This window comes from Protomyctophum parallelum, assembly GCF_964188405.1.
Source record: "Protomyctophum parallelum genome assembly, chromosome: 11".
Lineage (NCBI taxonomy): Eukaryota > Metazoa > Chordata > Actinopteri > Myctophiformes > Myctophidae > Protomyctophum > Protomyctophum parallelum.
Genome location: NC_139707.1, coordinates 48989744 through 49014404, shown reverse-complemented (window position 1 = coordinate 49014404; position 24661 = coordinate 48989744). Strand labels below are relative to the sequence as shown.

Below are 24661 nucleotides of genomic sequence, written 5' to 3'. Positions count from 1 at the left end.
CAATAAAAGTGAGAGTTGTCACAAGAAAAAGGATAAATAAGGTGCTCGCCCTAACCGTCACTATGAAAGTACAACTTCTACCGCTGCTCTCGTACGCTGCTGGGAGGCGTAAAGGCTCATACGTAGTCTGGATTTACGGTGGTGAGGTGACCACCGAACTACAACATGACGTCACTGAGGTGACCACCGAACTACAACATGACGTCACTGAGGTGACCACTAAACTACAACATGACGTCACTGAGGTGAGGTGACCACCGAACTACAACATGACGTCACTGAGGTGACCACCGAACTACAACATGACGTCACTGAGGTGACCACCGAACTACAACATGACGTCACTGAGGTGACCACCGAACTACAACATGACGTCACTGAGGTGACCACCGAACTACAACATGACGTCACTGAGCCGCGGTGAAGAGCAAACCCACCGCCACCGCCCCAGCCCTTCTCTCCGTTTTTACTCACCACCGCTCAACGTTATTTCAGCTCCGGTGGTCAGCTCACCACCGGAGCGGTGGTCACCTCACCACCGGAGCGGTGGTCACCTCACCACCGAAGATCCAGACTATGAATAGGCCTTAACGTGGGGGGTGTACGCTTGCAGGGAAGCATAACGTGGAGCGTTTAGTCTAAAAGGAATACCGTGGAGGGTTTAATTCATGCTACCGGAGGGCTGGACAACATTTAGTGATCTAGTGAAGTAATGCCACAGGTTTCAGAGGAGTGACAGGATGTGCCACACGGAATTCAACAAAGGACGACGAAAACGACAAAAAACGCAGAAAAAAAAGACAGACAGAAAAATGACAATATCCCTTGTTTGTTTGTTTGTCTGTTTGTGAGCTGGGTCAGTGCGGATTTACAGTACACGATTAACACAGATATTCTTTTGCCACGTCGACCGAGTACACTTTCAGAGCGCGACGAACGCGTCGACGTAGAAGGGGACAGACTAGAGTTATGCAGTGAAAGTCATTTTTTTCTTTTTCAGTGTTCAATATTTCACAATTTTTTGTTTTCCCTCTCGATGGCCCAGCTAGCCTATTATCTCATGACTAGTGTTATTATAAGGGTGTCAAGTCACTTGATATGAGAAATAAAGAACAGCTGAGACGATAAAAAGGGGTCTCCAGTCTTCTCGAAGCAGCAGCGATATGGAAACGACCTACACGCGTTGGAAAAGTCGACTGACAAGACACGATATGCGACAAAAAAGAGAGAGAAATAAATCAACGTAACAGTTGGTCGATATGCGCTATACTACTGTACATTACATGATGTATCAAAGCAAGTTTGGCAAAAAAGGTTAAAGAAAAACAAAAACAATCTCTCTTCGATGGCAATGGGCGATGATACAGTGGGCAACACGCGACATAAATCACAATTTGAAAAACGTAAGAAATAAAGAAAATTAAAAAATTAGGTCATTGCATAACTAGGTCCTTCCCCGTGACATTAGTGACAGCGACTACACACACACACACACACACACAATCATTTTTGTTTTTTCTGTTTTTCAAGCCATGGGAGTGTTTGGTTTTAGTCACAACGCTATGTTACGACTTTCAGGCAAATGACCATTTATACTTTTTTTGTTTTAGTTTTTTGTGTGTTTTTTTTTTTTTTTTTTTAATTTAAAGTTCTTCTCGTTAACGTGTCGGTTGTGTGTTCTTCGTCTAGGTTAAAAAGGCTGTTGTTTTTTTTTTAAGTTATTTACAATATAAACAAGTGTGTCTTTCTGCGGTTTTTTAACGCTCCATTTTGCGCGGGAACCCCTTTTGGTGTTAGCATCACGTCGCGCTTTAGCTATTGAAAAAAAGCAGATCTACAAGCTCATAGAGCGCCACCGAGTGGCGCGCTACGAGCTCGTAGGTCTGCTATTTTTGAAAAAATCGAAGAACGACTGACATTTTTTTAGAATCTGATCTCAGGTCAGAATGGGTTATAATCAGACCAGTGTGTGTCCGCAGTGGAAACCTCGTATGAATCTGATCTCAGGTCAGAATGGGTTAAAACACCCCGAACGCCCCCGTCAACGTTATTTAATCCATTATATCAGAACGCCCGGCGGTTTATAGCTAGCGGGGGACACATTTAGCGACGGACCGGATGCTATCCTGGATGTGGCGGAAGTAGCTTTGATGTAGCACTCTAAAATGGGGGGGGGGCATTTTCGATGACATCCCACCGGGAAAATAACATCGAATGTTGCGCCAACAGCGATCGGTTTTTGATATCAATAAATCTCCGTCCTATAAGCGTTAATAACTGAAAGGGGGCGGGGATAACCTCGTCCTGAGCGCTCAAAGTGTTAATTAACTGTGGGTCTCTAGAAGGCTGAATGAGCTGGGAGGCTGTCCGTACTGCACTGCACTGTACTGTACTGTACAGTACAGTACAGTACAGTACCGGGGACCTGATCGACGGACAGTACCGGGGACTTTACGTACACCTCAGAGGCGTGGTTTATATTTAAACGCCGCCACTCCCGCCAGTTCCTTAGTTGTTGTTGTTGTGTGTAAGTAATGTTACAGTAAAGTCAGTGGTTCTCAAACTTTCAATCATTTCAAGGAGACAGACCCCCCCCCCCCCATTAAGACCTGTGACCTTTGACCTGTGACAGTGCGTTTTGACAGCGGGGGGGAGAACAACGGGCGCGCGGACGCTTGCATTTCATTGGCTATCGTATCGTATCGCCCCAATCGCCCGCAAAGGACGACGTTCTGTTTTTTTTGGCCGACGTTCCTCCGTGCAACTTCTACGGCCAATCGGTCTGTTGTTCGTTCGACCTGCTGACGCCAGTACAGTACAGTACAGTACAGTAGTCGCCCATTGAGAAAATAATAATGCACTTCCGGGAAGAAAAAAAAAATCGTCTGGCTGTCGCCTCCCGCTGTTAAAAACGTACTGTAATAAGGGTCCATATATGGTTCCTATAACTATTAGCTAGGGACCCCCCTTCCCCCGGGGAACCCAAGGTGAGAACCACTGCGGTGCGTTGTCGCGGTGCGTTGTCGCGGTGCGTTGTCGCGGTGCGTTGTCGCGGTGCGTTGTCGCGGTGCGTTGTCGCGGTGCGTTGTCGCGGTGCGTTGTCGCGGTGCGTTGTCGCATGGTGTTGATGTTGGCCTTCTAAGCTGGAAGTGACCGCTGAGTGAGGAGGAGGAGGAGAGAGAAGGACACAGAGATGGAGGGTGTGGGGCTCGGACGGGGGCAGGCAGGGGGGGGGGGGGTGAGGTCGGGTCGGGTCGGGTCGGGGGTCTTCAGTTCCTACAGCTGTCCTCGTGCTGCAGGTTGTAGTAACAGTTCTGACAGACGCGCACCGGAGACGAGATCTTCAGCCGCTTGATCTCCGACTGGAAACGGCTGCACCTTGGTGGCAGGTAGGGGGAGACAAAGAGACATGTTTTTCACTTTGACCTCATCGCTACGGTGAATTAATGACCCACACTGATTAGCCATAATTTGGGGACCCCCCCCCCCCCCCCCCAAAATATATTGGCGACCCCCCCCCCCCCCCCCCACCCCGAGTTGTTGCGACCCATGGGTTGAGAACCCCTGCATTAGGCTACACACGGACCCTCATTTAACCCCTTTTGGGGCGGGAACCCCTTTTGGCAGGGTTGGGAAGTAACGGATTACATGTAATCCGTTACTGTAATCAGAGTAAAAAAAATACGTAACGGTAACGTCTTAGAGTACATTTTAAAATGTGTAATCTGGATTACAGTAACGGGGGTGTTGTAACGGGGGTTACATGAGGATTACATTCTCCCCTTCCCCTCATTAATTTTACAAACAAGTTATAAATTATTATAAAACCAAACGGAATGGATTCGAGTTGAGCGCAGCGCGCACCTCTCTGACTGTGTGTAAAATCCTCACACAGTGGAGGCTGCTGCTGCATCAGGGCGGTGTTGCCAATTTGTGAGAGAAATAAGCAACCAGGTCTATGAAAACAAGCCCAAAAGAATCGACTATAAAAGGCCACACGAGCACTTCAAAGCTATATATATCATCCATTAAACAATGTGCATATTTATATATGTTGGCTATTTGAAAATAGACGATCTACAAGCTCACAACCGTTCTACCATTATTTACAAGCAACTTCAGAAAAATAAGCCCAATGCGGCTTATAATAATCAGACCAGGCAACACTGCAGATATACTAGATTCCTATCTAGTATATAATATATATCATATATCATATATTGGATTGGGGATAAATAATGGGTAGCGCAGTCTTCTCTTTTAGGTCAAATACAATGAGGCTTTTTATTTAAAGAGTAGCCTACGGGGTATAAATTAATTGTATATGGCTGAGTTCTTTGTATATAAATTAGTCTTTACTGTCTTCTAGTCAATGTTTACAGGGTCACAGGCGGATTACATTCTCCCCTTCCCCTCATCAATTTTAAAAACAAGTTATACATTATTATAACACCGTCACCAAACAATAAAATAATAATAAATACGTCGAAATAACAGTATGCATGTCGCATGCGACGACCCGTAGGCTGCCTATGCTGTGTTGCTTCCTAGTGGCTGCTTCAAAAAGCGAACTGTGCAGTGACGGTAAGCAGCACTGAACATGTAAGGGAAACTCACATGTATGATGTAGACTAGAGATTCAACAACAATCTTCATCATGGCAGAGACACCGGTACCAGTGCCACAAATTCCACAATGTGCATTTAAAAAGTGGAGGTTTCAGAAGTTTTTCACGTTCCAGACGGAGAAGAATAATAACGTGACAGTCCTGTGTAAACTTTGCCTCCCTGCCCAGAAAAGTTTCTCCACAGCCAAAGATTCAACGTCGAATCTGAAAAAGCATCTCCAGGTAACTTCTTCCTAGTTAACGACCACGTTTGCAAGCTAAAACTTGTTAAAATGTTTGCACTACGTTAGTAAGTGCTCAGTATAGCGCCACAGCCCACATTTATATGATATATCCTCCATGAGGTCGGAGGTGGTATTGCATAAACATTACCACAAAGTGCAGTGTATTGATACTTTTACTTAAGTAAAACATTTGAGTACTTTTTCCACCACTGCGCGACTGTTTCTCGTGGCGCCCTCTATAGGACAGTCACATTGCACCTCAATGGCAAAATTAATTAATAATAATAATAATAATAATAATAATAATAAAACGAATACATTGGTTTGCTGCTGAAATAATACACATTAGCCTACATTTTAGTACATAAAATAAATATGTGAATATAAAATTATTATGAAAGGGCTTAGGTTAGGATGTCTTAAATATTAATTATAAAAGTGCTATATAAATGCAAATAATAATAATGATTATTACATGTATTATTATTTGCTCTATTTTTAATTTGCTTTATATTTCTCAGAGGAAGCATCACCGTCGTATGGAGATTGAAGATGCAAGGGAAAAAAGAGCCAATGACGATGACACCACCAGTGACAGTGGGCAGACGAGTACATCTGACCAGGGGGCCACCGCTCATCCATCTCCCCCCAAACAACCAAAGCTCCAGCTTGGGCAAAGCGTGTCCCAAAGTAAAGTCAGCCAACTTATCTGTGAATTTGTGATCGATACTGTTCAGCCATTTTCCATGGTTGAGGAACCTTCCTTTAATAAGCTTATAGAGGGAGCCAGTGGAGGAAGAAAAGCCATGTGTAGAAAGACACTCACCAGTCGCATTGAGAGGGAATTTGGCAAGTTGAAACAAAGTTTAACCACAACATTTCAGAAAGCTACATATGTGTGCACAACAGCAGACCTATGGTCTGCACAACATCGAAGTTTTTTCGGCATGACATGCCACTGGATTGACGAAACCACATTGGAGAGGAGGTCTGCAGCACTGGCCTGTGCACGAGTGCGTGGACAGCATACTTATGATGTCCTTGCTAAGAAGATCACTGAAGTCCATGCAGCCTACAAACTGGAACACAAGGTACGAGCCACGGTTACCGACAATGGGAGCAACTTTGTTAAAGCTTTCCGGGAATTCAGCACACCAGAAGAGCAGGCAGAAGCAGGTGATCAGGATGATGGAGTAAGGTAAGACGCAGCCGCTTTTATAAGCCAGTCAATCTTTTGTTTATTGTGTTCAGTGGGTTGTTACTCTCAAAGCCTGTAGCTTATAGGAAAGATGTAGCCTTTACACTATTAATTTTACTTGTTGTGTCATTTGTTGCAAGGTTCGTGGATATGGAAGCAGCACTGACAATGGAGGAAGGCGAAGAGGGAGATGAGGAAGAGGATGTACCTCAATATATCCTACCAACTCATCAAAGATGCGCGGCCCACACAGCAAACCTGGTTGCCACTAATGAAGTGCCAAAGGCTGCAGCTCAAGGTGCATCCAGAAAAGTGTACCGAAGTGCAATGGGAAAGTGTGCCTCTATATGGAACAAGGCACACCGTTCAACTTTAGCTTCAGAAAAAGTGAAAGAAATTGCTGGCATGATGCTTGATGTTCCGTGTGTCACAAGATGGAGCTCTGAATATAGAGCTATCACTAAACTGACTTCCCTTACAGACGATCAGCTAAGTGATATCTGTGGAGAACTCGATGTGCCCAGGCTACACACACAGGAGATGACCTTTCTCAGGGAATATGTTGATGTGTTAGAGCCACTTGCTAAGGCTATTGATATTCTACAGGGGGAGAAGAACTGCTATCTCGGCTTCCTCAATCCAACCATCACAAGTCTCAAGACCCTTCTGTCTAACAAATTGGCACATGTCACCTATACTGCTCACATCATTAATGCAGTCATTACGGCACTGGACCGTCGCTTTGGTCAGATGATGAGCAGCCATGAGGCAGAAATGGCAGCAACCACTCACCCGAAATTCCGGTTGACTTGGCTCCCTCAGGAGAGGAAAGAGCAAATGCTCCTGACCATGATCCGAGAGGCAGAGGAGCTACAGGAACCTCAAAGCACACCGTCTGCAGATGAATCTCCTAGCCCAAGCTCTGAATTAGAGGACGAGGATTTTTGTGTGTGTGTGAAGAGAGCAAGCAAAGGACCAGGAACAGCAGAGGAGGAGATGCGGAAGTTCCTTGATGAAAAAATGCCCAAGACCATGGATAGCCTACATGATTTCCCTTTGGCCAAGCGACTGTTCATCAAATATAATACAACCCTCCCCTCTAGTGCTCCTGTTGAGCGTCTCTTTAGTTATGGTGGAACCATTCTAACTTCATCTCGCAACAGGCTGTCTGATGAGCACATGGAGCAACTCCTCCTTCTTCGATACAACAGAAAGTTTTGCCCAGAATGTCCACAGCTTACTTTTGATTGACTCTTTCAGATATTATTTGTGGCTCTCTTTTTCGTCCTCTTTGCAGTGATGTTCCTGCATAAAAGCCTTTACTCTTAATCTTAAACTGATCAGATGGTTTGGTTAAAGGGACTATAGTCTATTAAAGTGTCTTTCTTTGGTTCCGATTGTTACTAGGTTCTGATAGTAATTTGGTAGATATTATTTATTTTATCTAGCCTATGTATAGCCTTAGGGAATATAGGCTGTGCCTGTAATTTTATTTATTTTATCTAGCCTATGTATAGCCTCAGGGAATATAGGCTGTGCCTGTAATTTTATTTATTTTATCTAGCCTATGTATAGCCTCAGGGAATATAGGCTGTGCCTGTAATTTTATTTATTTTATCTAGCCTATGTATAGCCTTAGGGAATATAGGCTGTGCCTGTAATCAAATTCTTAATTAAATGACCTTAACCACATTTCTGTTGTCCTTCTTAATTTCATAGGCTCAACATTCTTGTCTATCAATGGTAAAACTTGTATTATCTAATTAAATTGAGTTTTACTTAAAAGTAATCCAAAAGTAACTGAAAGTAACTTGTAGTTACTTTTTAAATGGAGTAATCGGGATTACGTTACTGACTACATTTTTTTAGCAAGTAACTTGTAACTGTAGGGGATTCCTTTTTAAAAGTAACCCTCCCAACCCTGCCTTTTGGTGTTAGCATTATGCTATGCTTTAAGCTATTGAAAAATAGCAGATCTACAAGCTCGTCGAGCTTGTAGGTCTGCTATTTTTTGAAAAGTCGAAGAACGACTGACATAGAAACATAGCTTCTTTCAGAAAACTGTCGGGATGTAGAAGACGTTTTTTAGAATCTGATCTCAGGTCAGAATGGAAAACTGTCAGGATGTAGAAGACATTTTTAGAATCTGATCTCAGGTCAGAATGGGTTAATGGCATTGTTAATTTAACGGTGGTTTCCGAACCATCATTTAGCTGCCTGGGGACCCCCTGGAACTCCCTCAAGGACCCCCGGGGGTCCCCGGAGCCCCCCTAGACTATAGAGGCCTCCACAGCGCACTATAGAACCCAGAGCACAGAGCAGACCTCACCAGCTACCTGCACTCCACTGCCCTCTAGGGGTTGGTTGTACAACATGCACCAGAAGCTGCTCAGCTGTCAAAGTCCTCCTCACTAACTACTATTCAGTATTTTAGTCCGACGTCATTTTGTAGTCCTAGTTACGTCCGGGTCATTTTGTAGTCCTACGTTACGTCCGGGTCATTTTGTAGTCCTACGTTACGTCCGGGTCATTTTGTAGTCCTAGTTACGTCCGGGTCCAAGTGGCGCCAGCTCCCGTCCGCATCTCATTAGTAAATAGAATATCTAAACGCGTGAATCTTTTTACAATGACGTTATTTTTCAGAAAGGAAGCCATTGAGGGTTAAAATGGGTCTTAATGCTTCCAACTCGAGTGGAATTATCAATGTTTTCCATGACAAAGAAAATATATGATGTGGAGACAATAAAGACTATTATTATCATTATTATTGAAGGTGGTAACAGTCCATTTGCTCTGTAATATTTCGGGGGCATATTTAGAATGTGTGCAGGCTTGAGTATGTTGAATCTAGTTTGCAATTAATGAGGATTTAGTTGACACAATAAAATAAAATGGCGATAGTATTCCGTGTGGGGCAGACGGCCTGTCAGACAGATTTGGGAGAGCAGCAGCTTTGTTGTTGCGAGGAAAGGAAAGCGGTAAAATGAGACTTTCGTGGTTGTTTTCGTCTCAGATTTAGTCCGACGGAGCGTCACAGTATAACTCTATGGGGACACAGTATAACTCTATGGGGACACAAAAGCGACACCAAAGTAGGACCCGGAAGTATCTCAGGAGGGGTACAGACGCTATGGTGTGCTACTCATGAGAATATAATGCAAATCACAAACCAGGATATCCCTTATACACCTGCTCTGTTTATTCTGGGGGATCCATCGCCATTAAAACACCTCCCCACACCTCTAGCGGACTGGATTCAGACAGCATTAACCCATTCTGACCTGAGATCAGATTCTAAAAAATGTCTTCTACATCCTGACAGTTTTCTGAAAAAAGCTACGTTTACTATGTCAGTCGTTCTTCGATTTTTCAAAAAAAATAGCTGACCTACAAGCTCGTAGCGCGCCACTCGGTGGCGCGCTATGAGCTTGTAGATCTGCTATTTTTCAATAGCTAAAGCATAGCATGATGCTAACACAATCCCGGGGGGAAGCTTACTTCTGACAGAAGAGCTGCCCACAGTTCCTGCAGTGGTGGCGTCTCTCCGTCAGGGAGAAGCGCACGGCGCATCCGGAGCAGCTGTCCACCACCTCGTCCTTCACCCAGTGGTCGGCGGCGGACCGCCCGGGCTGGTCGCTCACTGACCAGCTGAACACCCGGCCGCGGCCGTCCCCCACCAGGATCTTACTGTGGTCCCTGGGGGAGGGGGGGAGAGGGGAGGAGAGAGAGAGAGAGAGAGAGAGAGAGAGAGAGAGAGAGAGAGAGAGAGAGAGAGAGAGATAGAGAGAGAGAGAGAGAGGGAGGGAGGGAGGGAGGAGAGAGGGAGAGACACAGAGATGGAGAGAGAGAGAGAGAGAGAGAGAGAGAGAGAGAGAGAGAGAGAGAGAGAGAGAGAGAGAGATGGTTTACAGTAGGGCTGGGTGATATGTATGGACAAACTATCGCTATCACAATCTTTTTTAACAAATGCCTCTATATCATACATCTAAAGCAGGGATGTCAAACTCAAATACACAGTGGGCCAAAATAAAGAAATTGGTACAAGTCGAGGGCCGGACTGTGTTTCAACACACGGGCCATTTTTGGGGAGAGGGGTAGCTGAAAGTTGACCACAAAGTGATATACTTTCACTGCTGATCAATAGTGAAGAGAAGACGCATGCTTGCGCTTGCGGGCCGTGACAATGCACCCGCAGTGCATTGTGGGTAGTATTATGGTGGTCCGTGCAGTATACCAGAGGGCCAGTTCTAATACTAATTAAATATCATCCCCGCAGGCTGAAGATAATTCATTCACAGGCCTGATTTGGCCCCCGGGCCTTGAGTTTGACATATATGATGTAAAGCAGTGGTTCTCAACCTGTGGTACGCGTACCACCAGTGGTACTTGAGCCCCCCCCAAGTGGTACGCGGAAAATCTTCCCAAAAGATCAGGGATGCCGTGATCTGATCCACAGATCGGATATCAGGTCGATATCAGCCAAAAAACGTGATCTGGATCGGATCAGACTACAGCGAAAATGACCGATCCCAAGCACTGCAAGTACTCCACTCCAGTCCATTCCAGTACTCCACTCCAGGCCATTATTCAGTAGCAGACTGTGCAGGCTGCTAGGCTAACCACTAGCCAGCACTGCTGCTCAGAAAGCAGCACTGACAGCCGCTCGCATGGGAGTATTATATATTATAAAACGAAAAAGACAGCCGAGTGCAAAAAAATAAAGGGATGGATTTGCCACCGTGGCAACTACAGCAGCAAAGTTTCAGCCTTAGCTCCATGCAAGCTAATCTTTAGCATTGATTAGCATCAACATCTTAGTAGACGAGAGAGACGGAACAGCGCAACAAGCTGACAGCTGAGCATGACGACATGCTCATGTTCTTAAAATTATATCTCCCCACAGTCCCCAACAGTTTTGTTTGACAAATATGACCACTGTTTGTCAATACTTATGTGACAGACCATGCTATGATGCTAATAACTGCTTAAGTGCTAACTGCCAACCAATGCTTAAATAGAACGGACATCACTATAGTTACATTGTCACGGACAGACACAGTGCTGTGTAGGACAGTAGGCTACACGGTTTTTAAAGTGGGATCAGGGGTCCCCACTCCCAGCCAAATGATAGGTTCCATTTGTACACTAAGAGTTAAATTGACATTGATTTTACAATATAAACAAATAGAAAATAATAATTTGGGGTCCCAGAGATACAAATGGCTGGGTCCTTAATATTAAAATGATGTGAATTGATAGATCCATAAAAACACACAGCTGCTGTATTGGGGCAAATGAGTTTCAAAACCTGTATTCAGAATTAATGTGTATAGCCTACCTATGCTATTGATAAATGTATTAACTCAAAAAACCTGGGGATGCCTGTATGGCTCCTCATTGTAAAGTAGTTAAAGTGCCTGTTTTGTACAGCATGATTTTGGCTGACGTCTGTGAAAAATAAATAAATATTCTTAATTTCTTATTAGGAATATTTTTTTCTCCTGTGTGAACTGTGCATATATGTATATATTTTCACATAAGTTATAATGGTGGTCATATTGTCATTATCATTTTGATAACAGTAGGTAGGTACCCGAAATCCATCATAAACCAGCCAAAAAAGCATCAATAACCACTAATAGCACGCGCGTGCACGTTTGGCGGTGGTGGTACTTAGAGTGATAGAAAAAATCTGAGGTGGTACTTGGTGTAAAAAGGTTGAGAACCACTGATGTAAAGCAATATAATCTATAGCCATCTAAAGCAATGCATATTAAAAAGTGTTATCCATGTGTTGGCGAAGCATGTACAAAAAATACATCAAACCGCAACAATGACTATGAACGCCGAGACGCAGTTATAAACATCTATTAAAGATGATATTAAGAGCAACATAATTACATAATTATACTTTCTCTCTCACACACACACACACACACACACACACACAGCTGTCTTACTTGGAGATGGCGAGCGAGGTTATCTCGGCCGGGTGAGCGTTGTCCTTGCGGTCAAACGCCGTGTGCATGGTGAGTTTACTACGGAAGACCAGCTGACGCTCCCATCTGTAGCCTGCTCCACACACACACACACACACACACACACACACACACACACACACACACACACACACACACACACACACACACACACACACACACACACACACACACACACACACACACACACACACACACACACACACACACACACACACACACACACACAGTCTTTGTACACCAACATTTCACATCTGTTTATGCTCAACGCTAAACTGATACGTACGTACGTAACTGTACAGGTACAGACGGAGCCTTGGGTCCCTCCTACCTCTATTGTAGAGATCTTGTAGATCTGCTATTTTCAATAGATTTTGTGCACATTTTGAACTTGAACTTTTGAATTTGAAATGCTCGGACTGCGTCCGCAAGTATATACTCACTGAACTCACCGTGGGATTACAATCATGATATTATACTAGGTGTATCGTGAACCTAGGTTTATTGTTATCATTTATTTATTATTATCATCGTGAACCTAGGTCAGAATTTCCTTTTACTGGAAACCTTTTTTTTTTAGATCAATTATCTCATAGAGATCCTGAATTTTCTCCTCTTTTTTTTCAAACACCCTCTGCTGTTTGCATCACGATTCACAATGCAATTTAATCAAGCAATATTACACGAGAGGGTGTTGTTTAACGTGATTATTGCCACGACAGTGATGCGGTCAGGAACGAGAGGGAGTCGAGTTCCACAAGCATCACTGAAGTGACCAAAAATGTCCAAAGAAACTAGCTAGCCTAGCCACCGAGTTAGCTAGCGCTCTGGGAGAACAGAGCGGCTGAATTCTTTGTTTTGATTAGGTGGTGAACGGTGCTGGTTTGATCCACGGCTAGAAGGCTGTTTCAACCAATCAGATTGCTTCCTCTTAACGACCTGTTGTAGAATTACGATTTATATCGTCAACAGTTGATTTGATTCCAATTACCACAGCTGTTTGCATCACAATTCACATTGCAATTTAATCACGATTCATATCGTCATCAGTTTGAATCGATGTACGATATGATATCTCTGCACGCCTAGTCGCCTACTCGAGTGTGTGTGACAATCGCACACAGGCACTAGTTACAACAATCGGCAGCTTGTTGTATTCTAGTGCCTGATGTCTGTACTGTACTGTACTGTATGTAGCTACTATAATTCTGCAAACTGTTAACCCATTCTGAACGGGAACCCATTTTGGTGTTGGCATCATGTTATGCTTTAGCTATTGAAAAATAGCAGATCTACAAGCTCATATCGCGCCACCGAGTGGCGCGATACGAGCTTGCAGGTCTGCTATTTTTGAAAAATCAAAGAACGACTGACATTTTTAGAATCTGATCTCAGGTCAGAATGGGATAATCAGACCAGTGTGTGTGTCCAGTGGAAACCTCCGTATGAATCTGATCTCAGGTCAGAATGGGTTAATCAGACCAGTGTGTGTGTCCAGTGGAAACCTCCGTATGAATCTGATCTCAGGTCAGAATGGGTTAATACATATTTCAATCAATCAAATCAATCGCATCGTGAGCCCACCTGCTCTCAGCTGGTTGTAGGAGCGTGGCTCCATGGTGCTGGGCTGGTGGTGATGGGGGGGCCCCGCCTGGCTCTGGTGGTGATGGGGGGGGCCCGCCTGGCTTAGGTGGGGGCCCGCTTGGCTCTGGGGGTGGTGGTGGGGTGGGGCCGCCTGGTTCTGGGGGTGGTGGGGGCCCGCCTGGCTCTGGGGGTGGTGGTGGGGTGGGGCCGCCTGGTTCTGGGGGTGGTGGGGGCCCGCCTGGCTCTGGGGGTGGTGGTGGTGCGGGGCCACTTGGCTCTGGTGGAGGGCTGCGTGAGCGTTGGTTGGAGGAATGGGAGGCCCACCAGCGGGGTGGGGGTGGGGGGCCCCCGCCCCGGGCTTGGTCTGACCCTCCGAGTAGTTGACGAACACGAAGCCGTCCTTCTCGTCGATGCTGAGGCTGTCCGACCAGCGCCTGGAGTCGTCCGAGGCGCTGTCCACTGACCACGAGGCCCCGGGCCGGCCCGCTGGACCTGCTGGAGACGACGTGGAACCAGAGAACGTTAGCGGGGCGGGTGAGGGGGCTGAAACTACCTGAAAAGGGCACTTTTTGTCAATGGAATGGCCAGCTACATGACATGACGCTTTGCATAGTTTCCGCTGCCCGTGTGAACGCACCATTAGTCTATGTACCTTTGGGTTAGAATGGTAAACGGCGGAAGCCATGCAAGGCACCAACCAGCACATGGGGAGCAATGTGGGGTTCAGTGTCTTTGCTCAAGGACACTTCGACATGTAGACAGGAGGAGGAGGAGCCGGGATTCGAACCGCCGACCCAGGGATCATTGGACGACCCGCTCTACCTCCTGAGCCACAGTCGGGTTTTCTAAGTGGACGGTGAGTCAGTACCTTTGGGTCTGTGGTCGTATAAGTCAGTACCTTTGGGTCTGTGGTCGTATAAGTCAGTACCTTTGGGTCTGTGGTCGTATAAGTCAGTACCTTTGGGTCTGTGGACGGTGCTGCCGGGCTGGCTGCCTCCTCCCCCATTGGAGGAGGCAGCGCGAGGGGGCGTGTCTATGGACTCCTGGTTGGCGCTGCTGGGTTCGTCCCCGTCAGACTCGCTGCTGTCGTCCTCGCCGTTGTGGCTCACAGCACCGCCCTCTGCTGGCGATACGCACACGCACACGCGCACACACACACACACACACACACACACACACACACACACACACACACACACACACACACACACACACACACACACACACACACACACACACACACACACACACACACACACACACACACACACACACACACACAATGGGAATCGCATACAAGGACATAATTAGTTCAGGTGCAGCAAAGTTAAACATCCACAAAATCAAGGCATGTGTCGTCAGTCACGATAAAACAAGCATGTCATGTCCCCCAGCATTCCATGGAGCACCCTAGGGAGGTCCCCGACGCACGTACCACTGGGAGGGGACCCCGGGGCAGACCAAGGACCACGTCCCACTGGAAGGAGACCCCGGGGCAGACCAAGGACCACGTCCCACTGGGAGGAGACCCCGGGGCAGACCAAGGACCACGTCCCACTGGAAGGAGACCCCGGGGCAGACCAAGGATCACGTCCCACTGGGAGGAGACCCCGGGGCAGACCAAGGATCACGTCCCACTGGAAGGAGACCCCGGGGCAGACCAAGGACCACGTCCCACTGGAAGGAGACCCCGGGGCAGACCAAGGATCACATCCCACTGGGAGGAGACCCCCGGGGAAGACCAAGGATCACGTCCCACTGGGAGGAGACCCCAGGGCAGACCAAGGACCACGTCCCACTGGGAGGAGACCCCGGGGCAGACCAAGGACCACGTCCCACTGGGAGGAGACCCCGGGGCAGACCAAGGACCACGTCCCACTGGGAGGAGACCCCGGGGGCAGACCAAGGATCACGTCCCACTGGGAGGAGACCCCGGGGCAGACCAAGGATCACGTCTTGGGGGCAAATCCATCCCAGAATGCACTCTGTTCCTACCCGGAAGGAGGAGTGAAATCGCCTCATGCACTTTTGAGCAACTTAATGCAAGTAAACAACTGACAGATTACAACTTGTCCAAAATGCAGCAGCCAGAGTTTTAACTAGAACTAAGATGAGAGAACATATTACTCCAGTTTTGGCATCAATGCACTGGCTTCCGTTTTTTTTTTAGGATTGATTTTAAAATTATTTTACTTGTCTATAAAGCTCTCAATGGTCTCGCACCTTCCTACCTACATGACTGCCTGCCTAAATATGTCCCAAACCGCCCCCCTAAGGTCTTCCACTGCTGGCCTGCTCGCTTTGCCTAAAAAAATGGCAACAAAAAAATACGGGGAAGCAGCTTTTTGCTTCTACGGGCCGACGGCGTGGAACAAGCTCCCACTGTACCTTCGACAGGCAGCCTCTGTAGACATTTTTTAAGCTCAGCTCAAGACCCACTTCTACAACATTGAATTTAATTGATCTTTTATTTTTTTGTTATTCATGTCCTCACTGTATTGCATTACTGCTTGTTTTTTAATGTCGTTGCCTTGCTTTTCTTTTATTCTCCATTGTTCTGTAAAGCACTTTGAGCTGCATTTCATGTCATGATAGGTGCTATAGGTATACAAATAAAGTTTTATTATTATTATTATTATTAAGTGGATGGAAGGAGAACTCTGATGCCATCTCTATTCATATATACTCTAAGGATGCAAGGCACACTAATTGCTTCAGGAACTTAAATAAAATGACCGATAGAGCCATTGCATCCCGGCGTTAAGCCTCAAGGCTAGTGTTCCATTCTGTGCAGTCAATGCTGTGGACAACGTGGCTAAAGAGATGTTCTGTCCTGGGAAAACCTCCAGAGACTCACCGATCTTCTCCTCGCCACAGCAGTCTGGCACGTCGGGCTCTACCAGCTCTGGAGCAGGGGTTTCTGGGACTTGGAGGAACTCCATTCTCCAGAACTACAGAGGAGAAAAGAGAACGGCTAGATTTATAGAGTTTATAAGAGTTTATACGGTTACACCTCTAAGCCTCTCCAGCTTTACTTCTTAAACCATTCTGGACGGGAACCCCTTACTGTAGCTGTAGAAACATAGCAGATCCACAAGCTCATAGCACGGCACCGAGTGCCGCACTGAGAGCTTGTAGATCTGCTATTTCTTTGAAAAATCGTGAAAATGTGTCGCAAATCTTCGAATATGTATTTTTTCAGAGCGAACGTTTTTTTTACTCAAATCTTTGCAAAATACCGATAATTTCGGGGGTCCTTGGCATGAAAATGTTTGAGAACCACTGACACATAGAAACATGGGATTTTCAGCAAAACGCAGGATTTTTCAGCAAAATGGGTTAAACGTACCAGGCAGTTATTCCTTTGGCACTTGAAGCTTGAGCAACGTGTTACAGTTCACGTGTGAAACATGTGGAAGGAGCGCTTGTTTTTCACGTGTGAAACATGTGGAAGGAGCGCTTGTTTTTCACGTGTGAAACATGTGGAAGGAGCGCTTGTTTTTCACGTGTGAAACATGTGGAAGGAGCGCTTGTTTTTCACGTGTGAAACATGTGGAAAGAGCGCTTGTTTTTCACGTGTGAAACATGTGGAAGGAGCGCTTGTTTTTCACGTGTGAAACATGTGGAAGGAGCGCTTGTTTTTCACGTGTGAAACATGTGGAAGGAGCGCTTGTTTTTCACGTGTGAAACGTGTGGGAGGAGCGCTTGTTTTTCACGTGTGAAACATGTGGAAGGAGCGCTTGTTTTTCACGTGTGAAACATGTGGAAGGAGCGCTTGTTTTTCTGGCACAGGGGGTCCGGGGTGCATAAAATGCACATTTTATGCACATTTATAATTACAAATTTTAATTTAAATAATAAATTAATAATTTACATTTGTGGGACATGGTTCACAATGTACATTCTAATGATCACCAAAAAATATATATATTACAGGCAATAATTTTGCTTAATTATTAATCATCATGATTTGAGTTTATGTACCATTTGCTTGTAACATAAAACGTAAAAAAAAATATAATAAAAACATTGATCATAGAAAAAAAAACTCTTTTGCCTTACTTAAAGGTTTATTCAGTGATTTCACTCAAAAAACCTTAGGTTTCGTTTTTGGCTGTGGGACCCAGACTTTCGTCCAATCAGGATAGAGAGTCAAAAACGAAACCTAAGGTTTTTTGACCCCCAGGGGTTAACTGGGGACAGGGAGGAACTCCTTATATGGCCAGCACACTCTATAGTAGGGAGGCTTATCACAACTAAACAAAAAAAAAGTGATATTTGAATTAAGTGAAATCACTGAATATACCTTTAAAGCACTTTGTAGGGCTAGCACTTTGCCATATACTGTCAAGTGTGTTACAAATGTATTAGCTACGCTCTGATAGAGGTTTGCACAAACGCCCAATACTGTCACTGTCACTGCCAACCGGTCAACAGTGTCCCTAACGTGTAACCGCTTTTGGTGTTTTAAACATTATGTTATAATTTAGCTATTTAAAAATAGCAGACCTACAAGCTCGTAGCGCGCCACCGAGTGGCGCGCTACGAGCTTGTAGGTCTGCTATTTTTTTGAAAAATCGTGAAAATGTGGGCACAAATATTTGAAGGCCAGCACTTTGTAGGGCTATAGCACTTTGCCATATATACTGTCAAATGTGTTACAAATGTATTAGCTACGCTCTGAAAGAGGTTTGCATAAACGCCCAATACTGTCAACAGTGTCCCTAAACCAGGGCCAAATTAAGCCATTGGGCCAGTGGGGCTGTGGCCCAGGGGCCCTTGGCTCTCAGGGGCCCCTTGGCTCTCAGCGGCCCTTAGGGGAAATTGGACCGCACAGTACTGGGTTTGAGGGTCCCGGGGACCTTCATTGGCCATTGATTTTGTTAAATGTAGGTAAAATAATTGATAAAAAAAACACGAAAATTCCGCGAGCATGCGCGCTATGGGGGCCCCAGAAAATGTACGGGTCCAGGGGCCCCTTGTGGGGGTTAATCCGTCCCTGTCCCTAACGTGTGACGAGGTGCACGGCGGTCCGTCCGTCCGTCCGTCCGTACCCTGACCACGCCGTCCGAGTGCCCGGTGACGATGACGTTCTGCGTGTCCCACTCGTTCATCTCGGACACGCAGCAGCAGAGGATCTGCTGGCTGCGTCCCGTGAAGGTGTTGGCGCTGGCGATGGGGCTGCCGTTGATGCTCCACACGTGGATGTAGGTCCCCGCGCTGGACACGATGTCCCCCTGCAGTATGGGACAGACATAATAGGGCTTTAAGACACCATGTCCCCCTGCAGCATGGGATATATATAGGGCTTTAACCCTTGGCCTACAATTCACGGAAAAAACGGAATTAATCTAAAAATCGAAACCTCCCGTTAACGGAAAAAACGGAATGACAATCAATATCAGTTATCGGGGGGTCAAAAGATCAAAAATTAATATTTTTTCGCTAATATTAATATTTTTGGATGTAATTTACCAAAAAACGGCCGAAATCCGCGTGATCGTGCGCTATCGTGCACGCGCCGCTGTAAAAAATGTGATATTTTGCGATCTTTTGGGGTTGATTTGAGGTTAATTTGTCTTAGTTGTGAAAAATATAGCATTAGCTTAGCAATCCGGACCAGCCAAGCTATTGACTAGGGTCAAAATACTACAGGATGTTGTTGATCGTTGAACCGGAAGTGACTTCGGAAGATTCGTCTATTTTGGCCAAAATCAGCGTAATGGTGCTTTCCCGCCATCTGGTGGCGAATCGAGAGAATACACTATCAATGAACAAAAAATGAAAAAACATCTTTTCAAGCCACCAGATCTTTCTTGTATGTTAAAACGATGAATTAAAAATATGCCAATTTGTTACCCAAACAAAAAAATTGGGACTGGCAGTCCAAGGGTTAAGACACCTTGTCCCCCTGCAGTATGGGATATATATAGGGCTTTTTAAGTAACTAGTCTGGTCTCTCCAGCGCCCCCTGCCTGCCACCCCGACCCACCGTCAGCTCGTTGATGCAGAGGGCGGAGACGGGCGCCCGGTGGCCTCGGAGCTGCGTGATGAAGGCCAGCTTGTTGAGGTCCCAGACGATGCAGGTCCGATCCCGGGAGCCGCTCACGATGATGTGGTACGCCGAGGACGCCGTGAGGCAGGTCACGGCGTCCGTGTGGCCCAGCAGAGCCTGTTGGAGACCACACAGAATTCATTCATTGAGCTTTTATTTAAGCCATTCTGACCTGAGATCAGATTCTAAGAATGTTCTTCTGAATCCTGACAGCTTTCTGCAAAAAGCTATGTTTCTATGTCAATCGTTTGTTGATTTTTCAAAAATAGCAGACCTACAAGCTCGTAGCGCGCCACTCGGTGGCGCGCTACGAGCTTGTAGATCTGCTATTTTTCAATAGCTAAAGCATAACATGATGCTAACACCAAAAGGGGTTCCCGCACCCAGAATGGGTTAATCTACAAATGACACTGAGAAATAATAAAAAACATCACAATTCATCAGAAGGTCAGGGAAAGAAAAACTAAAAGGTACACATGTGAATTACATACAGGTTAGGTTTACAAATAAAAAGATAAAACTAAAACAAGCTAAGACTGTATGTCTGTGTGCTCACCGAGGTTTTAAAACGATGCAAGGGGTTTTTTAATGTCTTTTGTAGGTTGTAACTAAATGAAAACTATTCAAAAGACTATTACTAAAAAAGAAACACACACAAAAAGACATAGAATATGATTAAGAGGTTTCTGCCCGACAGCACTGACGACATGGATTGAAAAGTATAACAACGTTATCGGCGTTTCCGGGTATAAATGGGTTATGAGGGTGGGTTTGGACAAAGCGTTCTTTGTGTGTGTGTGTGTGTGTGTGTGTGTGTGTGTGTGTGTGTGTGCGTGTGTATGTGCGTGCGTCCTACCTGTTTGAGGGCCAGCGTCTTGGCCTTCTCCTTGCAGTTGCTGGTCTCCCACACACAGATGGCGGTGCTGGTCCCCGCCGTCACCACCAGCTTGGGGTTGGGACAGATGGCACACAGGATCTGACCCCACTCGGACAGGCACTCGTACACCACCACAGCCTGGAAACACACGAAGAGTTAACCCAAACCCTGACCCCACTCGGACAGGCACTCGTACACCACCACGGCCTGGAAACACACGAAGAGTTAACCCTAACCCTGACCCCACTCGGACAGGCACTCGTACACCACCACGGCCTGGAAACACACAGAGAGTTAACCCTAACCCCAATCGGACAGGCACTCTTAACCCATTCTGACCTGAGATCAGATTCTATAAATGTCTTCTACATCCTGACAGTTTTCATTCTGACCTGAGATCAGATTCTACAAATGTCTTCTACATCCTGACAGTTTTCATTCTGACCTGAGATCAGATTCTAAAAATGTCTTCTACATCCTGACAGTTTTCCATTCTGACCTGAGATCAGATTCTATAAATGTCTTCTACATCCTGACAGTTTTCAGAAAAAGCTATGTTTCTATGTCAGTCGTTCTTTGATTTTTCAAAAAATAGCAGACCTACAAGCTCATAGCGTGCCACTCGGTGGCGCGCTATGAGCTTGTAGATCTGCTATTTTCCAATAGCTAAAGCATAACATGATGCTAACAACAAAACGGGTCCCCCCCCCCAGAATGGGTTGAACCACCACCGCCTGGAAGCACAGCATGCAGTGTTGACACAGTCGACTAAGACTAAGACGAAACATGTTCGTCGACTACCTTTTTCCTACCCTTCGGCCTGGTGGAGACGATGAACTAAAACCTATAAATCGTAAGAAAATGACCACAGTGACATTTGTCAGGTGAAAGAAGCCTAAGCCGTCTCCGTTGTGTGTGTGTGTGTGTCCCATATCAGAATGGTTATTATTTTAGTAACACTAGTCCTTACCCGTTGTGAGATATTTGCCCCCCCCTTGTGGCAGTGGGGGGTACTGCGCCCGGGTGCATTTGTAATTGACTAATAAATTCATTAATAATCATTAATGTGTCAAATCGAAAAAAAGGGCTTTGTTACGCCCTCCATATTCATATGGTCAATGCCTGTGTGAAAAGGGAGTGATTGGTACAGGCAGTAAGGAGCTACGGCAGTCACAGTGACACTAGCTCACAGAAACATTTTGTTGTGTCTTCCCTGCTGTCTAGCTCACAAACATTTTGTCGTGTCTTCCCTGCTGTCCAGCTCACATAAACATTAGCAGCTGAACTGTTGTGGCTTGGAGGCCGCGGGTGGGCGGTGCTGAAACCAATACACAGTAAGCCGGTTCCCTGACCTTGTCGGACTCGTAGTTGGCGGTGCGGCAGCTGAGGTCGGCGTAGCCCCAGGCGAAGGTCTTGCTCCAGGCCGGCGGCACCAGAACCTTGTTCTGCTCCACGGCCAGGATGCCCTTATCGGTGCAGACGATCTGACCCACGGGCTCCTTCAGCTCTGCAGGACGACGAGACAGGACAGGACAGGAGAGGAGAGGAGAGGAGAGGAGAGGAGAGGAGAGGAGAGGACAGGACAGGACAGGACAGGACAGGACAGGACAGGACAGGACAGGACAGGACAGGACAGGACAGGACAGGACAGGACAGGACAGGACAGGACAGGACAAAATAAAAGTTATCAAACTTATTTACTTAATCCATTTTGACCTGAGATCAGATACAAAAAAATGTCTTCTACATCCTGACAGTTTTCTGAAAAAGCTATGTTTCTATGTCAGTCGTTCTTCGAGTCTTCAAAAATAGCAGATCTACAAGCTCATAGCGCGCCACTCGGTGGCGCGCTATGAGCTTGTAGATCTGCTATTTTTCAATAGCTAAAGCATGACATGATGCTAACACCAAAAGGGGCACCCGACCCAAAAGTATCAATACCACAATGTGGAACTAACTCTGTTACAAGTGAAAGTATCCGGTATTCTAAATGCACTCGAGTAAAAGTAGAGAAAAGTATTGGCCTCAAAAAGGTCTTTCCAAAAATAATAATACAATAATAAACTTTATTTATAAAAGCGCTTTTCAAAACAGAGTTACAAAGTGCTTTCCAGTGGCATATATAAAAAATGAGGGGGTCTCAGGTTGTGAGCCAATAGGAGGTGAATATAGACCTTTGACGGGGGGGGGGGGGGGGGGGCAGAGGGGGCCAGAGGTTGTGAGCCAATAGGAGGTGAATATAGACCTTTGACGGGGGCCAGAGAGGGTCTCAGGTTGTCCAGATGGTGGAAGAAGATCTTGTCGGTGGAGCTGGGCGGGACGGCGGCCTGCTCCCCGTTGGCCTTGCCGCGCACACGCTTGGGTGGGTGGGGCTTCTTGAACAACTGGACAACACACAAAACAAACGCACCACATACGGTCAGAGAACAACTGGACAACACACAAAACAAACGCACCACATACGGTCAGAGAACAACTGGACAACACACAAAACAAACGCACCACATACGGTCAGAGAACAGACAACACAAAACAAACGCACCACATACGGTCAGAGAACAGACAACACGAAACAAACGCACCACATACGGTCAGAGAACAGACAACACAAAACAAACGCACCACATACGGTCAGAGAACAGACAACACACAAAACAAACGCACCACATACGGTCAGAGAACAGACAACACACAAAACAAACGCACCACATACGGTCAGAGAACAGACAACACGAAACAAACGCACCACATACGGTCAGAGAACAGCTGGACAACACACAAAACAAACGCACCACATACGATCAGAGAGGGCAGTGCAGAGGAGGGGCTCTCACACCTGACTAATGTCAACGACCCCCAAATCGATACAGACAAATGTGACCAGATTTGACTGAGAGACTGCCATCGCGCAAAATCCAGCTTTTCACCAGAGGAGATTTTTTTTTTTTTTTTTTCAAAATGAATTTATATAGCACAAACAGACTCTTCACATACTAGAGCAAGCAAGTGTCAGAGCTGAAATCGATGTAAATATGAAATAAATGCTTAAACATGTAGCTAGGTGTAATGTTGGAGACCACAGAAGACATGTAAATATGAAATAAATGCTTAAACATGTATCTAGGTGTAATGTTGGAGACCACAGAAGACATGTAAATATGAAATAAATGCTTAAACATGTAGCTAGGTGTAATGTTAGAGACCACAGAAGACATGTAAATATGAAATAAATGCTTAAACATGTATCTAGGTGTAATGTTGGAGACCACAGAAGACATGTAAATATGAAATAAATGCTTAAACATGTAGCTAGGTGTAATGTTAGACGACAGAAGACATGTAAATATGAAATAAATGCTTAAACATGTAGCTAGGTGTAATGTTAGAGACCACAGAAGACATGTAAATATGAAATAAATGCTTAAACATGTAGCTAGGTGTAATGTTGGAGACCACAGAAGTGAACCTTTCAAGCCTGTTTTCTCAACTCAATTGCAATTTGAAGCTACGATTCCCTGCTTTCATATGACATGAAAAAACGAAAATTAAAAAAAAAAATCCAATGGCAGTCTCTCAGTCAAATTTAGTCACATATAGCATGTTACGTAGACAGCAATATAATTGCATTTTTATGTAGTCATAGCACTTTATAGTATATATGTATAGTATAGTATAGTATAGTTAAGCAATATTACACGAGAGGGTGTGGGTTAACGTGAGTATTGCCACGACAGCGATGCCAGGTCAGGAACGAGACGAAGTCGAGTTCCACAAGCATCACTGAAGTGGCAATAATCACGTTAAAAACCACACCCTCTCGTGTAATACTGCAATTATACAACAGTTACCCTTAAAACTAAGAAAATCGCTGAAAGAATATATTTTTAATGACAGATGTAGTCACTATACGACCACAAATGTCCAAAGAAACTAGCTAGCCTAGCCACCGAGTTTGCTATAGCGCTCTGGGAGAACAGAGCGGCTGAATTCTTTGTTTTGATTAGGTGGTGAACGGTGCTGGTTTGACCCACGGCTAGAAGGCTGTTTCAACCAATCAGATTGCTTCTTCAAAACGACCTGTTGTAGAATATAGTATA

At 45.6% G+C, this 24661-nt stretch overlaps 1 protein-coding gene across 1 annotated transcript in view; it reads right to left on the bottom strand.

Moving 5' to 3' along the window:
• Nucleotides 1–3232: 3232 nt before the first annotated feature.
• The window catches only part of LOC310867057 (WD repeat and FYVE domain-containing protein 3-like), a gene marked incomplete at its 5' end in the record, with an annotated part of 47846 nt that continues 26417 nt past the window's right edge, over nt 3233–24661 (bottom strand). The window contains 11 exons of the mRNA XM_083776850.1: nt 3233–3378; nt 9548–9745; nt 12010–12121; nt 13633–14124; nt 14591–14755; nt 16490–16583; nt 18687–18869; nt 19625–19804; nt 20544–20702; nt 21917–22071; nt 22810–22948. Of these exons, the coding sequence (XP_083632976.1) occupies nt 3270–3378; nt 9548–9745; nt 12010–12121; nt 13633–14124; nt 14591–14755; nt 16490–16583; nt 18687–18869; nt 19625–19804; nt 20544–20702; nt 21917–22071; nt 22810–22948 (1986 nt within the window). The 3' untranslated portion in view covers nt 3233–3269. The remainder of the gene's footprint in view (nt 3379–9547; nt 9746–12009; nt 12122–13632; nt 14125–14590; nt 14756–16489; nt 16584–18686; nt 18870–19624; nt 19805–20543; nt 20703–21916; nt 22072–22809; nt 22949–24661) is intronic.